Consider the following 17,398-nt stretch of genomic DNA (forward strand, 5'->3'; position numbering starts at 1 on the left):
CCATTTGAAAGTATTAAAATGTTTAAGCATTGCTAATATAGATAAGTAGGCCTATATAGGCACTGAATATTTACAGGTTTTATAAGCAATACAAGCATAGTATACATTTATCTCTTTTGGATCTTAATCTTTTAAGTGTGTGGAGACAGCTTGAATAGTTTTAAGTAAACAGATGTAAAAACATTTGATTAAAGGAAAGAGTAGCAATTACTGTTTTTTTTCCAATGAGTGAATGTATGTTTTTCTTTTTCCCAGTTTTGTGTTTATTTGGACAGGAACAAATTCATTCAGTCTCCATAAGATACTATCACATTAACATTTCCCTTGAGCCCTGACATGCACTCAGTAACCCTTTCAGCTCTTTTTTAAGCCATGTTTATTGAAATCTCCCTGTTTATTTTCACAGTATTACATAACGGGACATCTCATATATTTATTCATAATATAATATTATGGTATTTATGTCCATACAGTTTATGGCATAAGCATACAGAGAAAGTTTAAGGAGAGATTCTTTAATTAATTTCAAAACAAAACAACTTGAGTAGGAACTGTATTAACTTAAAACTTTTGATTGTCATCTGTGTAAGTAAATAAAGTTTATTTAGTATAGCACCTTTCACAGAACAAGCGCTTCACAAGAGTAAAATAGTTAAGAAATAAGACCATAAAACAGTAAAAAAACAAACAATAAGCAACAACAGACATAAAAAACCCACACAGAATTACAGACAGTAGACAGCACCAGACTAAATATATATGTATAAAATATGTGGATATGCTGCACTTTTATTACAGCATTAAATGGGACATCTCATGTATTTATTCATAATCTAATATTATGGTATTTATATTCATATATAGTTTACAGCATAGGAGTACAGAGAAAGATCAAAGAGATATGCTTTAATTAAAAAATAATATCTAATGTGGGATTTAAATACAAAAATTCAAAACAACTTGAGTAGGCACTGTATTAATTTAAAACTTTTGATTTTCGTCTGTGTAAGTAGGTTAATTAAAGTTTGATGTCAGTAAAATAGTTAAGATATAAGACTATAAAACAGTAGACAAACAATAAAACATAAGTAACAAAAGACGTGAAAAAACACACATAATTACAAACACTAGACAGCAATAGGCTAAATGATATGATTAAATAAATATGTGTAAAATACGTGGATTAACAGGTAACTTGTATGCACAGTCTAACTGTCATACCTGAGCGACGTCAAGGTGTGGCAAAAATACACAAACACACACACACACACACACACACACACACACACACACACACACACACTCATACACACACACATCAGAGGCCCGCCCTCTACCGTTGGTAATGGTAAAGTCTAATATCTGCTATTCATAGGGGGCAGTGAAACATGCAATTATAATTAATATTTTTGGATTAAAAAAAAAAGTGTGTTGATAATTAATTCGTCCCATGTTTGTACATTTTATGTGTTAAACTTGCAGAGTCGTGTGCTGCCGCTGTGGACTGATGCTTTTTGGGTTGCCTTGTTCTGTGCACTACCCCAACAACCCGTGCGGTGATGGCGAGGAAACCCCGTTGACAAGGCACTGCTTTTTCATGACGGTGAGTTTCCCCTTTGAGTGTATTATAATTTTGTGATAAAAATTTCAAGGAAAAAACACAACACAGCCTCCTTCCTCCCTTCCTTCAGGGAGGGAAGAGAGTTTGAGCGGAGAGAAAAATCTATCCGAGACAGAACAGGGACAGTGAGGAAAATATATGAGTGGGAGAGGGAGAAGAAGGAGGAGGAGGAGAAGGAGGGGGGGAGCAAATTAAAAGTTGCCAAATGGAGATATTGGGTTTCAAGAGGAGTGAGACAGGAGTAAAGGGTTCGCCTCTTTGAGTCGTCTTTATGTTATGCTAATCGGGATAAATATTTATGGAACGACACGGTTTTTGTCCTTTAGCATTTTCGGTGAATTCCAACCGACCGTTTCAAAAACAGGCGTCGTCGACATCGTGGCTAGCTAACCCCAGAACAAGGCCGATGTTTATCGTTAAAATGTCGCGGAGAGCTTCCCGACCAGAAACACGGCTGGTAGAAAACCCCCGCGATTGAAACGCGTCGGTTCGGCATATCGAGACAAATGTGACGTTTTTCGTGCTGGCAGATGAGCCACATAGAGGACAAATGAAAGCCTCCCCAACAGAGAAAGAAAGAAGCACGTCAGCGTCGACGACGGGCGTTTTTGTGCTGCTTGAATGCGATTATCATTCTGTCGATTCAGTCTATTTTTGGAAATAAAACTTGCAAGCTGTACATTAGCCGGCTTTCTAAACCCAACAGCAGCATTGGCAGGATTACAACAGGGACTACTGCTAGCATGGTGGCGTCGAAGCACCGTATGCTAAAGGGCGGATTTGGGAGGCTGATTTTCAGCTCAAAATTATACAAAAATCCTCAAACTGTTCGGATAAGACGGCTTCATTTTGTCAACCCTTACCAAATTTGTCGAAAAATTTTCAAAAACATTGCTTTTTGCCACCTAAAATGGTTATTTTAGTCAGATTAGGCACTAATGTTTTGCCTTAACGTTAACGTTTGAATTCTGGTTGAATATAAATGTTCAACCGTCAGTATGAATCGTTAACTATACGTCGGCTTTATCGGTTAAGACGTTGGTTTGGTGATTTTGGATTAGTGAGCTAAAATACTGTTGTTTTTTTTTTCTTTTTATATTTATTTTACATTACAGTCAATATTGGAAGCGTCGTCGTTAAATAAAACGTCATTATGTTAATCGCCTGGTTTCCGTACTTTTGTTTTAAGTATAAATAGGTTTACATGGGGTTTTTAATCACATTTTTGTAGCATTGTCTACTTTTGAACGACAAAAGTACCTCACTGCCTGTGGTAGCTTGTCCTATCTGAGGGGGAAAATAGCTGTATTTTCATTAATATTTAAAACCTTGATTTTCTGTAACATCATTTACTTTAGCAGATTTATTAGTATTTATAATTCATAATACAGTGAATTCAAACAGCCTTTTTTTTTTTTTTTTAAACTGCAACCCTGTCGTTCTTTGTTCTCCCTGAACCAAAGATGGAGGATGAACGTGGCTCAGCTGTAAAGACAGCCTATGGCATGGTAACAGCCATTTTGTAGCATTGCAGTCACTACATTTTGCACCGACTCAGGAACACAAAGCCTACAATTCCCCTTGACTTTGACACAGTATAAACTAACCTCTAAATGAATTATGTTCAATTACTGCATAAATGACCAATGAAATATTCTTATAACACATGATCTGCATTGGTTAAATACAACTATTAAAATAAAAATAGACAGTAAATTGATAGACATCCAAACACTCACAAACCACTACTATGCTGGATCAAGATAGTGCCAAAATAAGTGATTTTCCCCTTTTAAAATGTAGCACCGAGACTGCTACATACTTTTGCTGGCTGACACAACATAAAGCCAACACCTCTTTCTTCCAATGTAGAAACTCAAAACAACTATTCATGGTTTAAATGGAGCAGGGTGGAGTTATTTACACTCAAATGGCCATTTTCACTCCGAGCAGACACGAGAGACAACCAATGTGGGACAGCAGAGGGAAGTAATGGGTGGGAAGTTTGTGTGTCAGAGGCATGCATCTGTAGGAGGGGATGAAGGACATCCTGCCCTTACTTAAACACTGATCTCCCACAGCACTGAACAACATATCTGTCCCCCTCTACCCCCCCCTCCCATCCACACACCCGTCTTCTCCCTCGCTCTCCCAACACTCCCACACCCTCTATCTCACACATATAACTCTGTAATCTTACAACTGCATTTTCTCACCCTGCAGCCCATCCTGTTACTGGAAACAAAGGGTGTTAAATGACTGAATCCATGCTCCCTGCTGGAAATCTGTGAGTGAGATGTCCTTGATGCTAACACGATAAGCTAAGCCCTTACAGCTCATACACTCCTACCTCCAGAATAAAAACAAAAAAACAAGCGATCAATTGAGGTTTACTCCTTTGATTATTGAAGTTATTAGCCATGCATACTCATAACCCCCCCCCTGTACTCTTCTAGGTGTCATGGATGATGAGGACGATCGCCGTCTTCTGGATATTTTAGGGTAAAAACCCCCTCTTATAAAACTGATATACCATCACTTTATGAATGAATGCACTGATATTTGTCTTCACCGGGCAATTCACAGTGTGGCTACACATTTCTATATTTGCCCTTATGTCTCACGTAACTAGACAGGCAATATTATGAGGGTTCCTCTTTGTAATCAAAACCATGTGTATATACAGCTTTATCTTTTTCCTCTTTTGTAGAATTAAGGAAGTTAAATGTCTAGTGGAGATTTACTGTAAAACCTTTTCTGCCACTCTACTCTGAACTAGCTAAGAACATTAGATGTTAGATTAGATGTTTGTTCTAGGCCCCTAAAAACCTCTTTTGTGCCTTTTTCAGAGATGTGGATGCATTGAATGACTATCTCCATGGCAGCAACAGCAAGTCCGTGAGTGACTCTTGCAGATTATTTACTGTATTCTGCCATTTTGAGAGTTTTTGCTTCCAACCTTTTAGTGTGTTTTTGAATTAGTTATTTAGATGCTTTGACTTTAATGCATAAAATAACAGAATCCATTCTCTTTTGAGTTGGTTTGACCGTCTTTTTTTCTTTCTGCAGATTGAAGAGGATGATGTGACAAATGCAGCTTATGGTTCAGATGGATCCTTCTTCGCTAGTGACACAGTGAGTCCTAATCAGGGGGAAATGCACTTTTGGATGAATGTTAATGTGTTAGGAGACCAAAATGGTAAACCATTTGATTAAAAGTTTACAGTATAGTTCCTTTATAGTTAATGTAAGACACAAGCCTACGGGGAAAGCTGTCTTTTATGCAGTTCACATGCAAATAGTTTTCCACTCTCTTCTCATTATCCCTAAATGCTTCATTTAGGCTGGCTCCAACACTGGCCTCAAGGATGGCTCTTCTACAATGGGTGAATTTGGCGACGATTCAGGCGGGGAAGGCCTCCAGCTCTCCAGCAGCCTTTCATTTATCGAGGATGAATTGGGGACCGGGACCTCGCCTGGAGGGGTGGGTCTTGGGGGAGAGGACCAGCCGTTTGACATCCTCCAGAAGTCTCTCCTGGAGGCCGACATCACGGAGCAGACGCTGGCCCAGGAGGCCTTACTAGACTCCCAGCCCGCTCCCACTCTTGTGCAGGCTCCTGTTCCCTTCCCCTCCCAGCTGGTCTCTGGGGGTTATGGAGGTGGGGTGGGTGTGGTTACCACGGCGACAGCTGCGTTCCCCGCTGGCCAATTCCTGCAAGGGGTGTCCCAGCTGCCCAATGGCTCCGCCCAGCACATACAGGTGTTGGGCTCTTTCGGGGCAGGCAGTGGGGTGATGACTCTTAGCAGCCTGGAGAGAACTCCTCAGATTGTGCTGAGGCCGGGGGCGCCTGTAGCTGCGGCGGGGGCCCCAACAGGGGGGCAGGTGTTTGCCCCTACCCAAGGGCAGGTAGGCCAAGTCGGCTTACCTTTCAAAAACATCCCCCTTCAAAACATAATCATCCAGAGAGGACCGGGAGGGACCCAGACTCTTGTCAGACCTATCCAGCCTAAACCCCATCAAGCTGGCGCACAGACTGTCTACAGCCTTGGTCTTCAGCCCGCTCCCACCACCATGGCTAATGTAGTTAACGCTAACACTGCTGCTTCTGGAGGACACTATGCAGCCAATGGCTCCATTGTAGTGCAGCCGCCACTGGAACAGCAACAAGTGCAGGCCCAGACAAATGTACCACCTGGACAGTTTTTGCTGCCCAGCTCTTTGGCGCTCACTCAGGCCAACACCATCCACAATGGCCCCACTGACCCCAACTCCAACAACGCTCTAATTACCAGTCAGAACGCGGTGCAGATTGTTGCGGGGCAAAACTTCACTGCACCACCAGGAGGGCAGCTAATTTTGAATCAGGGAGTGGTCAGTGGCAGTCAGGTTGGAGGGGGTGTAACTCAAACATGGACAGGAGCTTCTTGCGCGGGCGCCACCTCTGTGCAAACATCGTGTGCTCCTGGGCGGCTGACGCTGGTTGGCCCGGCAACAGCGGGGGTCGGCAGTCAAAGCCAAGTGTCAGCTAGCCCTGTGCAGCGCCTCCTAGTGACTCAAACTCAGAACTGCAATTCTTTGTCCCCTTTACCTGGTACGGTGACACAGGAACAAGACTACAGACAGGTAAAAGAAACTAACTGCTACTGATGGCGTTTAGTTAATTTTCACCCTTGTTTGGGTCTTGTGTTTGTGTCTTTTTCCTGGAAACTCTTCTCTTATCTGATCAACATCACTTTCATTTTTATTTCCAGAACTCTTCATCGCCTGCTCTCAAACAGGACAGACAGGTGCAGCTCAGCAGCATCCATGGTAACAAAAACTGTTATTGCTTTAATAATTTTTTTCAGTGTAAAAATTCTGCAGCACTTTGACCTAATGAGTTTTTTTTGTTTGTTACTTGTATCATCTCTTTTAGCCATGAAAACCATGACACAAGATTCAACCCTAAACTCTCAGGTACACAACTTAATCTGCACCTCTGCATGTCTGTGTATATTTTAAGCTGATTTTTGGATGACAGGGATGATGTTGATGGTATTAACTCTTGTTATTTACTCATTTTCGATAGGTCAGTGCACAGAAGAGGCCTGCCCCGCCACCACTTACAAGAGGAGGAATGTGAGTCTGTTGACATACTGTGTGTTATTTAGATATTTGTTTTTGATTTGATGTGTAGTCTTGTGTTCGGATGGCTTGTCATCAGCCACTAAAGGAGTTTGTCTTTTTCCTCCTTTCCGTCTCCTCAGGATTTTACAACAGTTGAGGAAGGATCACGTTGGAGTTCAGACACCGGATCGATGTCGATTCACGTCGATCGATGACGCGCTGCAAAGACTCCTCCCTTACCACGTGTTCCAGGGGGCTCCGCCCAGCCAGGACGAGTTCTCACAGGGTACACCTTTAAATTATATCACGCTAAGTCTGCAACTCTAGATTCTACAACTTCGCTTCCTGCGTTTGTGAAAGTTCTTTCATCCAATTACAGTTTTGTGTTTTACTATTCGCAGTGGATGAGGAATTTGAGTTAGTAGCGACTCATGTGCTGATGAGGACCCAGGCCATGGTAAACAAGTACAGACGGCTACTGATGGTGGAAGCTGAGGTAGGTTGAGCAAATAGTTTCATACATACATGTGTTTCATGTCATGACAGGCACAAGGTTAACAGGTAGCCTCTCACTTCCCCGCAGCGTTCCAGTCCATCGTCGGAAATGGTGATGATTGACAGGACCTTCAACCAAGAGGAGCGCAGCAACCTGACACAAGACAAACGCATGGTACTAGTGGATCCAGGTAAAAACTATTGAAGGGTGAAGCCATTTGGAGCAATTATTTCTCCCACAGAAAGGTTTTTATGTAACTCTTCTTGTTTTCTTTGTTTTATAGACAGCTTCATGGAGGACTTCTGTTGTGGGGTGAAATCCAAACTTTTCAAAGATCCCTTACCTTCTCAGCCGCCCAGCTGTAGCTGGAATCAGTCAGACAGAGGCTCTACGCAGCCACCATACAGGACAGACTCCCAGCCCGGGTACGGAGACCCGGGAGGGGGTGGGGCCGCGGGAACAGGTGCGGCAGATAGACTCCACCCTCCGCACGTAGAAAACAAGAGCGTCCTGGAACTGAAGAGATCCCAGCAACGCTTCGGGCCCAGCAGCGCCAGCAACAACAGCCTCATCGCTGCCAACAGTTATCCCCAAGGTAACCACTCACCTTTCGCAGCAACGTCGGGAGGACAGACGCACTACCAGGCGTCTCACAACCTCTCCTCCCACCCCATCCAGCCCCTCAATTCCCCTCAGCTCACCTCACCCCCTCACACCGACACCGACTCTGCTCTGGAGGCGGCTGTCAACAGCATCCTGGAATGTTAAGACCGTCGACACGTCGCTCCACATCATCCCTAACGTATGGTTCTTTTTTATTTGTTGTAAGATTGTTGTATTCCCTCACAACCCTGTGTGGAGAGAGGTTAACTCTTCTTTCAGGCGTATATTCTTTGTGATACCATCTCCGACCTTGTAGCATGTTTTTAAGTTTCTTATGGTTTAATTTTTTGAGGCATGACGAAGGAGTCAGTGTGCGAGTTGAACACAGGCACTTATAATTCACCTATAAAGATCCGGGAATGTGTGCAATGCAATGGACTAACAGATGGAAAATGTTTATTTTAACGTTTTTTTTTTTGTTGTTTTTTTTTTTAAAGGGGAAGGGTCTGCAAACAGCCCTGAATGCAAGAGTTGCTCCTCTCTTCACACACACACACGCACACACACACAAACCATTTCAAACTTTGTGCCAGTTGATAACCCACCACTACCTATGCTGAAGAACAGGGATGAGGAGGGGAGACTAAATGACGACTCTGTGCCTAATTCTAGGTTTTTATTTTTAAGTGTTTACATGAAGAAGTTCTATTCAAAAAAAAAAAAAAAATACATACATTCACTCACTTTCTTCCTGCATTACAAACACACACACACACACACACACTCACACGCTTTTCTACAATGTGTTAGGTAGGTTTACGGTTTCAGAGGTGTGTATATTTCCTTTAAGGCAAGCCCAGCAGAAACACATAGACAAATTGCACTAAACGTACTGTGGCTTATTATCAGGAACTATTAAGAAAAAAAAATATGAGGCTTTCGTCGGAAACGCAGCGTACGCTCGGCTAAACAGAATGTGAACATTTGGAACAGAACCAAAACCTCTTCACCTGCTTTTCAGCCGCCATGCAACAAGGATATCCTCGTAATCACACTAGAAAGCAGTCAAACTAGTCACATAGACATATAAAGTAGTGATACTGTATGCTGCAGTGCTTTTTTTTTTTTTTTCTCTCTTGTGCTTAAGTCACATTTTCTTTGGCATTTTTTCTTTTGTACCTTAAAGGTATGCAAGCCCCTACACACACACAAGACAAGACACATCGACTTCAACCACTTTATCATTTCATAGTGTGTTTGTGTTAGGGGGAGTCCTCAGATTGAGGAAGATATGTTACAATGTGTTTATCTTTTTTTTTTCAATTTCCTCATTTTTTTTTTTTAGAAATGACACTGTTTTGTTCATTATGGTGTGTTCCCCGGCTCTGTGAACATGACTTGATTTGTTTAAATGACGCTGGAGGGTCATTGATTGTATGTGTCTGTCTGCCTTTTTGCATATAATTATATATTGATCATATCTGTCTATCTATGCTTTACTACCTTGACATGTCTATCAGTGTGTGTGTGTGTGTATGTATGTATGTGTGTGTGTGTTAATCTGAATACATACACACTGGTCTGGATTTCATGTAGTTTGGTTGTTTGATCGCCATTCTCAAGTATTTTCTCAGTCTCCCAAGATGTGTTTGTTTTTTTTTATGTTGCAGTCTTTCCATCGAAGCATTTCTCACATTTACGCTCTTTTCCTTCTCAGCAGCACAACCAAAATAAATAGGAGAGAGTGTGGTCTTGTCCAGAATCAACCTCAGATCCTTACTGTCCTCAAGTCATGCCCCTAATCTGACTTTAGCTCCTATTGTGTTCAGAGTTTTTAGTATTTTATGAGTTTTTATTTTATTTCTAGAGCCAAAACTTTTATAACTACTCCTAAATATTTCCCCTGTATTTTATGTTTTTGGATTGATTTTTTTTGGAACGACTCTTCAGAAATCTGCACTATGGCGTATGCAAGAAAGCATGATTTCTGCCAAAACCACCACAGGACCAAAGCGTTGGTTAAAAATGTGTTAAACGGCTCTCGGGGTTGATTCTGGATAGTGCAAACATTTCTCCTACAAATGTATCTGTGAAATATGCCTGCCAATAGGCTACAAGAGCAGACTGAAGGCCTTTTTATATGGAGTGATAGAGAATTCATCTGTCTTTTTTTTTTTTTTTTTCTTTTGTGTTAGAGTGCCAGTGGCCATTGCAGCCTACCTGTATCTCTGCCTCAGCTCCAGTAGACTTCTTCTATCTACCAGTGCACACTGAGAAAACTTTTCTCTGCTTTTGAAAGCAATTTCAAATGTCACATTAAGGGTCAAGTGTGATTTGTTGCCCCTTTCAAGTGGTTGCTGCAAGATTTAGTGCCTCTATAGCACTTATACCTGCAAGAAAAAAAAATAGTTTTAGAGTTCAGTGTAGGCAAAACTTTGTGTTATCTGGATGCATATCAGTGTCTGAGGGCCTGGTAGTAACATACTGTGCTTTTTCTCACCTGTTTTCAGTGCAGAGATTTTTTTCTGCCTCCATTTTCACTGTTGTTTTGTCTCACTTGATATGTATAGTTTGTTGTTTTGTATAAAAATGAAAAGTGAAACACAAAATATTTATAATTTTTGTATGGAAGAAAAAAAAAGAAAAGAATGTAAAACAAAAAAACATGAGAAAATGGAAATTATTTTTTATTGTGTTGGCTAAAGAAGAGGCGCCAGGAAAAAAAAAATCGTCACAAAAAAAATACCGTCATTTTCTTCATTTGTAGCTAATGTGTGTTCACTACAGCAGCAAGGAGAGTCAACAATAAATTCATTTTGAATACAATAACAAACTGGTCCGGTCTGGCTGAGAACCTCCTTCAGCTTCCCTCCATTACTATTCTGTGAGTGTTCATACTGGCACTGATGAACTAAGCATGCATAATAACATCATGTGACAGGGGGGGGAAGCATTTGCAAAAGAAAAACAGATTTGTAACCCTCTGCTTCACAGATATGATCTTTACACAGATACTGATCTCAGGACATTTCAATGATTTCATGTTTCTCTCTACATCTGGGCTTCCAGGGAAGGATTTTTATCAAGTTAAAAATCTGTTAGTTCCCTTTAATCCTCTCACGGACCCCAGCACCAACGCCTCTCTCACACACACACACACACACACACACACAAAGGAGCTAAGAAAACTCTGCATAGCAAACGTTAGACTGCACAACCGTTTTTTGGGTTTGTTAACACACAACCCAACAATGACACCTAGTGGAGCTCCTGGGACACACATTGGGAGTGTAACATGGCCACTGACGTCTAAATGACTCCTCTCATCATAAACCAAAACCGTTTTGGATTCTCTAACTGATTCCAAAGTAGAGATTATTCACAAAAAAACACTGAATCTGTAAAGTAAAACACAAAGTGAATAAGATAAACACAAATAGGTAAATAAATAATCTGAAATTAAACCTTTTAAAAGCTACATTACCCACAGGCAGATGCAAATCAGTTGAGAATGAAACATCAGAATTGCAACAGTTCCAGCTGTTCAACTGAAACAAACAATTTGTCAGATACAAATCCAGAGGAAATGTTTGGATTAATTATATATTAATGTCAGGTTAGACGCCTAAAAGTCCTGAAGCTTCCCTCTTGCCACAGCTGCTGTTTCCTCCTCCACAGTCACGCTTGTCCAAACATCATCCATTGACCTTAGTGGTACTTCCTCCAGCGATCACGCTCTGGAAAAAGAAGCAACCGCTGACATGTCGAGTTATCTCCAAATCTAACCGTTATATAAGGAAACTCAGAGGAATCCGCGCACTTACTTATATGAGGGTAACTCCAGATGTAGCTGAGCACACAGTATCCTGCTAACAGCATGCCCAGTCCACCAACACTGCCTCTCTTCACATCAATATACCTCCTGTAATACCACTGCCAGCCTGAGGGAAGCATAGAGGAGGAGAGGAAAACATACATGTAAAAACTTCACACTCAACGTTACTACGGTGTTTGGGAAATGCGTTGCTTTCATGCAGAGATGAGAAGATTGATACCGCTCTCATATCTATACATTAAATGCAAAGCTGAAAGGCAGCAGGCAGTTAGATTTGCATAAAGAATGGAAGCAGCCAGCTTGGCTCTGTCCAAAGATAACAAAATGTGCCAACCAGCACCTCCACATCTCACTAATTAACACATTATATCTGGTTTATTTAGTGTAAAAACCGCACGTTGTGGTTTGCATTATGTGCCAGACTATTTCTTGGCTGGGAGCAGTCACTGCTTCCAGCCAAGAACACAAGCCACAAATGGTAATTTTTACACTTTCTTTGTATCAATTAAAGAATAGATTCACGATTTTTCAAGTCTGTCTTAACAGTCAGGTGTCCATATGAACAGTGAAAGAGGTTTTCCTCGCTGTTATCATTCCTCCTGTTCATACTGGCTGTTAAAAGATCCCCTTCGAATGTACTTTACTTTAGTGATGGGGGACAAAATCCACAGTGTGTCCACAGTCATTTAGTGCAAAAATGCATTTAAAAGTTTACCTGAAGCTTATATGAGGCTTCAGCAGTCTGAGTCAGTCATATCAAGTGGATATGCCATATGTCGTCTTTTTTTGCATAAAATTCCCACTTTGTGTTTCCCTTTTGAGCTGCCGTGGAAGTATATTAATAAAAAGAGGAACTTGATTTGACTCATTTGGATGACTGAAGCTTCATATTAACTTTGGTCCTTATCACTTACATTGTTATGAAGGGATCTTCTAATAGCCAGTATGACCAGGAGGGGTGATTATAGCAAGAAAAACCTGTTTCAATGCTAATTTTGGCTCCTGACTGTTGATTTAAGACAGACTTGCAAAATTGTGAACCTGTCCTTTAAACAAACAATAGTGAGTGCTATAGTGAGCTTTGGAGGTGCCTTTAGGAAGAATTTGTTACATTTGGACAGAACCAGGCTACCTGTATTTACCTGTTTCATGTTTTTATGCTAAGCTAATTTAAGCTAAGCTAACTGTCTCCTGGCTGTAGCTTCGTTTTAAACGGAAAGACATGAGATTGGTTTCAAGCTTCTGGTCTAACTCTCTACAAGAATGTGAATCAACATGCTTCCCAAAATGTCGATGTATCGCTTTAAAAGCATGAAATCACACAAACACGAGGCCTACTGGTGTGACCCGGACAGTATATTTGTGTGTGAGTTGTGTGCAGTACTGACCTCTTTGCATCATTTCCACTACATCTCTAGGATGACTGGGGGATTTGCAGGCCAGCCACTCTGGCAGCTCCCTCAGTCTCACCTGCCCAAGACTCCGCTGGTTCAGACCACCTGCAGTTCATGAAGTTCACAAAGAATCATCACACAAACACAACACACACATCCCCCTTCGTTTCACTAGGGCTGTGTATTGTTTCAAGTTTTTGGATAGCGTCGCCAGTACGATACCACAATTATGCTTTTTTCAATACTTCACTTTGAGGAACACAAACATGAACCAAGTCTGTCTTAAAACCACAATCAGGAGCCCAAATAAACATTGAAACAGGTTTTTCTTGCCGTAACCGTTCCTCCTGTTCATACTGGGCATTAGAAGATCCCTTCATAATGCAATTACAATGTAAGTGGTGGAGTCCTCGTTTTGAGCAAAAATATATATATAGCCGTCTGAGTTGGTCAAATCAAGTAGATATCTGCCACAGTTACTGTCTTTTTAGTATAAAATTCCCTCTTTGTGTTTCCCTGTTCAACTGCAGCGAAAGGATGGAAACAAAAAGAGGGAATTTTATACTAAACAGGCTGTAACTTTGACTGATATTGACTTGATTTGACAAATTTGGTCGGATGAAGCTTCATCTTTATCTTCAGATAAACTTTTAAGCACATTTTTGCACGTAAAGAAGAGGATTGTGCATTTTGTCCCCCCCTCACTTACATTGGAAATGTTTTATGAAGTGATCTAATAGTCAGTATGAACAGAAGGAATGATTACAGCAGGAAAAACATGTTTCAATGTTCATTTGGACTTCTGACTGTTGTTTTAAGACAGACTTGAAACATTAAAGTTGTCTAAACACAATCAGGTGAACATGAAACTATCTGAACAAGATTGTGAATCTGACCAGACATTCAACACCAGCTTCTGATACCTGCGACACATTTCAGTTGTAACCAAAAAATGCACTGAGATTCGATAGCCGGCTCTACATCTCTCTGTCAAATACTGACCTTTAGCTCCATCACCGGCAGTGTTTTCTCTCCGGGCCTCGAGCCGCAGTGTCTCCGTCGTCTCCACCCTGACAGGCAGAGTTTGCGTAGCGAGAGGGAAACGATGAGGGCTAGAAAGGTGTGTGAGTGACGTCATGTGATGGCCCAACTTCAGCCCCTCGTTCATGGTGAATGTAAGTGGAAGGGGCGTGGCTTGGCTCACCTGGGACGATAGATGGTCAGAGAGAAGCGGAGTTGCAGGAGAGGATAGTTTGGACTGAAGGGAACCGTCGTCTTGCAGTGGGATTAGATGAGATGCTTGTTTGGACTTTTTTCTCTTAGCTGGTGTTAGCTCCTTATGTTGTAAACTGGTACTGGGCAGCTGGTTTGATGGAGATTTAGCTGTTACCAAGCAGCTAACGTCTTCTTTTTGGTTCCCTGCTGGAACTGGACTGAGACTGCTTTCAATCTGGCCCAGGATGCCCATCCTGCTGGACTCACCGTTGTTTTTAGCTCGACCTAACGCGGTCTTAACATCCTGGAGGGTAATTCTGGCCTGACGACTACTTCTTTCAGATTTCCAGAGCATCTCATTCCCAGATAAATCCTCTCTTTCCCCCTCGCTGTCCTCCCAGAAGTTGTTTCTCGCTGTGCCTCTTGCACTACTTTCCTTCACTTTCGAGTCCACAGAGGCTGAGGTATTTTTGGTTTTGGAGAGAGATTGTGACACCTTCTTTTTAGAGGCACGTTTGGGTTTGGCGTCTGTGGACAGAAGCGCAGGATAGGCACATGAGTCTGGATTAGTCTTGGTCCCTGAGCTTAGGGGACTAGTAACCGGGCTTAGCGAGGAAGAGCTGGTTCCCCCCAGTGGTCCCTTAGAAACCTGGTTGGACTTTGCAGCTTCTATCAAAGTACGGAGACTCTTCTTTTTAGGCTTAGAGAGGGCAGGAGACGGAGACGGAGATAGCGACGGGGAGGAGTCGAGGGAGATGGAGGTAGAGGAGGCCATTTTGATTTGATCAGACAGCTTCTGTTTCTTCTTAGTTGATGGGGGAAGAGATGAAGATGCTGGCTGCGATGCGGACGATGTGTTCGCACTCTTCAAAGAAGTCGCTGGTGATAATGACGGTGGCGGTCCTGATGACACTTCAGGCACCTTCTTACTCTTTTTTGTCTGTGTGGACTTGTTCTCCGACAAGCCTGCGGCCAGCTGAGAAGACGATGTAGTTGGATTCGCTGTGACATCATGTTGGGTTGGAGGTGTTTTGGACTTTGCGGCTGCCTTGCAGTGGGGCAGGTGGGTCTTCAACCTTTTGTATGTTTTCCCGCAGAATGGGCACACCTCTGTGGGAAAAAACAAGAAGTGCTCCTGTGTGATTAACAATAAAGCTGCAATGATTAGCCTATTAATCGATTAGTCAATCATCAGAAAATTCATTGCCAACTATTTAGATGATTGATTAATTGTTTTGAGCCATTTTCAAAGAAAACCTACTAAAATATCTCTGGTTCCAGCTTCTTAAATGTGAATATTTTCTGGTTTCTTTAGTCCTCTATGACAGTAAACTGAATATCTTTTGGTTGGGACAAAATTTTAGGTCGCATCTTGGGCTTTGACTGTGACGGACATTTTTCATCGCATAACGTCACTCAACCTAGAAAAATGGGCGAGTGACGTCATGTGATGGCCCGCCTTCAGCCCCTCATTGGTCAATAACATGTCAGGAAATGGTGAAAAATGTCGATCACTGTTTCCCAAAGCCCAAGATGACGTCTGGATATGTCTTGTTTTGTCCACAACCCAAAGATATTCAGTTTCCTGTCATAGACAACTCAATAAATCAGAAAATATTCACATGGGAGAAGCTGGAATCAGAGAATTTGGACAGGTTTTCATTTTAAAGAGTGATTCAGTAGCTCTACTTTGGCTAACTTCTACCGGTATCTGATGATATAGAAATCTACAGTATGTATTATTTGTTCTTTACTGCACATATTGGGTTGATAAATCTTATTAATTAAGTATTAATATTAAGACATAAAAGGAAGTCACTAATACAGGCTGTGACCTTGTACTTGTGCAAAACTTTTAGCTGTATTCTTCTGTATTTAACCATCCAGCAGCGCAGTAAGTCACAATACAGGTAATTAAACAAATATAAGAAGGCCTTATATTGGTCGTGATTAGGTCACGTGACGTCTCGTCCTTTTGTGAGTGACAAATAATGTTGTGATACTTACCGGAGCTCATTATGCACGATTCTGCTCAACAGCATATCAAGGCAAATCAAATCGAGTGAGGCATTTTCCCAAAAGTTTGTACCGTCATTCAAAGTGTCATTATTAATCACATGTATACTCAGTTGTGTCACTTTTACATACTTTTTTTTAGTTATAGAAGTGTGCACGTTGGGCGCAGGGTCGTAACCGTTGCGAAGGGAAAGACCCTTCAGGGTAGCACGTTGGAAGCCTGAATATAAATAACAAAATTATGTTTAAATAATTACTGTATTGGTTTACGACTGGTTGAAAAACATGATGCGTAGGAGATGAGTTATCTGATGAGACTGTGACGGTTTATGAACATCCTATCTGGGCGTGTTTCTCATATATATGCAAGATCTGTTCAGTGGGTGTGGTGCGCCGACTTGCTTCTGTCTACGTCGTAAATTAAGATGATTCACTCCTGCCCACTTCCGGCTTCGCGTAAAACCCCCTCGGAACAGAAAACCGTACTTTCTGTTGACGCAATAGGTTAATATTCCCGCTAAACATTTGACATTTGTTTTCGAGATGTATTTGATCTGCCCAGAGTAGTAATTGCGATGTTATTTTAGAGAAAAAAATTTGATATTTTACTGATGAAAAATATCTTGAAACGGTTTTTGGCAGTACTCTTGTTTTTATTGCTCTATTTTCTTCTCTTTGACAAAACTTTACAGCACGTGGTCCAGTTTCAGTTTCAGAAGCTTTCAGCCACATCCCGTGGCCTTCTTCAAGTGTATGGAGTTACTCAGTTGTCACAACGTTTTATGATTCAAGTAGTATTTGTGTTTAGTGGACCAGAAAACAAGTTTAACATTTCGGTTCATAGTCATTCTCAGATGGAAAGAATAAGCTAAAAAGAAATATTTTTGCTTATACACAAAATACATTTATATTTTATACACATTTTTCACTTTTAGGTTTAAAAGTTGAACTGCCAACTTATATTTGTAAATTTATCCAAAGAATGTTTAAAGTGTACTTTTAATGTACAATTTTGGTAGTATATTTTGTAACAAAATGTATTTTTCACTTTTGGGTGAATGTTATTCATAAAGAACCAAAACATATACTCATTAATATGTATAATAAACAA

The 17,398-nt window shown here is 41.2% G+C and overlaps 2 protein-coding genes across 3 annotated transcripts; one reads left to right on the forward strand and one right to left on the reverse strand.

The window, feature by feature from the left end:
* The first annotated feature begins 1,118 nt into the window (after window positions 1-1,118).
* On the forward strand, window positions 1,119-8,743 carry bicral (BICRA like chromatin remodeling complex associated protein). Of its 2 annotated transcripts, XM_044337417.1 has the most exons (14): window positions 1,612-1,869; window positions 3,085-3,129; window positions 3,845-3,908; window positions 4,078-4,123; window positions 4,471-4,519; window positions 4,691-4,756; window positions 4,965-6,245; window positions 6,374-6,431; window positions 6,538-6,578; window positions 6,691-6,740; window positions 6,869-7,014; window positions 7,130-7,224; window positions 7,312-7,414; window positions 7,508-8,743. In XM_044337417.1, exons 4-14 carry the CDS (start codon window positions 4,083-4,085, stop codon window positions 7,990-7,992), a joined length of 2,415 nt encoding a protein of 804 aa, XP_044193352.1. In that variant the 5' UTR covers window positions 1,612-1,869; window positions 3,085-3,129; window positions 3,845-3,908; window positions 4,078-4,082; the 3' UTR covers window positions 7,993-8,743. The 2 variants fall into 2 exon arrangements, with proteins under 2 accessions (XP_044193353.1, XP_044193352.1); XM_044337418.1 differs by lacking the exons at window positions 1,612-1,869; window positions 3,085-3,129 and adding an exon at window positions 1,119-1,603.
* A 1,771-nt stretch (window positions 8,744-10,514) lies between these two features.
* Window positions 10,515-17,174, reverse strand: si:dkey-21c1.4 (serine-rich adhesin for platelets). The gene is made up of 5 exons (XM_044338530.1): window positions 16,279-17,174; window positions 14,059-15,381; window positions 13,051-13,161; window positions 11,652-11,768; window positions 10,515-11,564 (listed from the first exon to the last, which is right to left on the reverse strand). The coding sequence occupies exons 1-5, from the start codon at window positions 16,286-16,288 to the stop codon at window positions 11,536-11,538; spliced, it is 1,590 nt and encodes a 529-aa protein (XP_044194465.1). The 5' UTR covers window positions 16,289-17,174; the 3' UTR covers window positions 10,515-11,535.
* Window positions 17,175-17,398: the final 224 nt, after the last annotated feature.

The sequence above is a fragment of the Thunnus albacares genome, chromosome 20, assembly GCF_914725855.1.
Source record: "Thunnus albacares chromosome 20, fThuAlb1.1, whole genome shotgun sequence".
Taxonomy (NCBI): Eukaryota; Metazoa; Chordata; class Actinopteri; order Scombriformes; family Scombridae; genus Thunnus; species Thunnus albacares.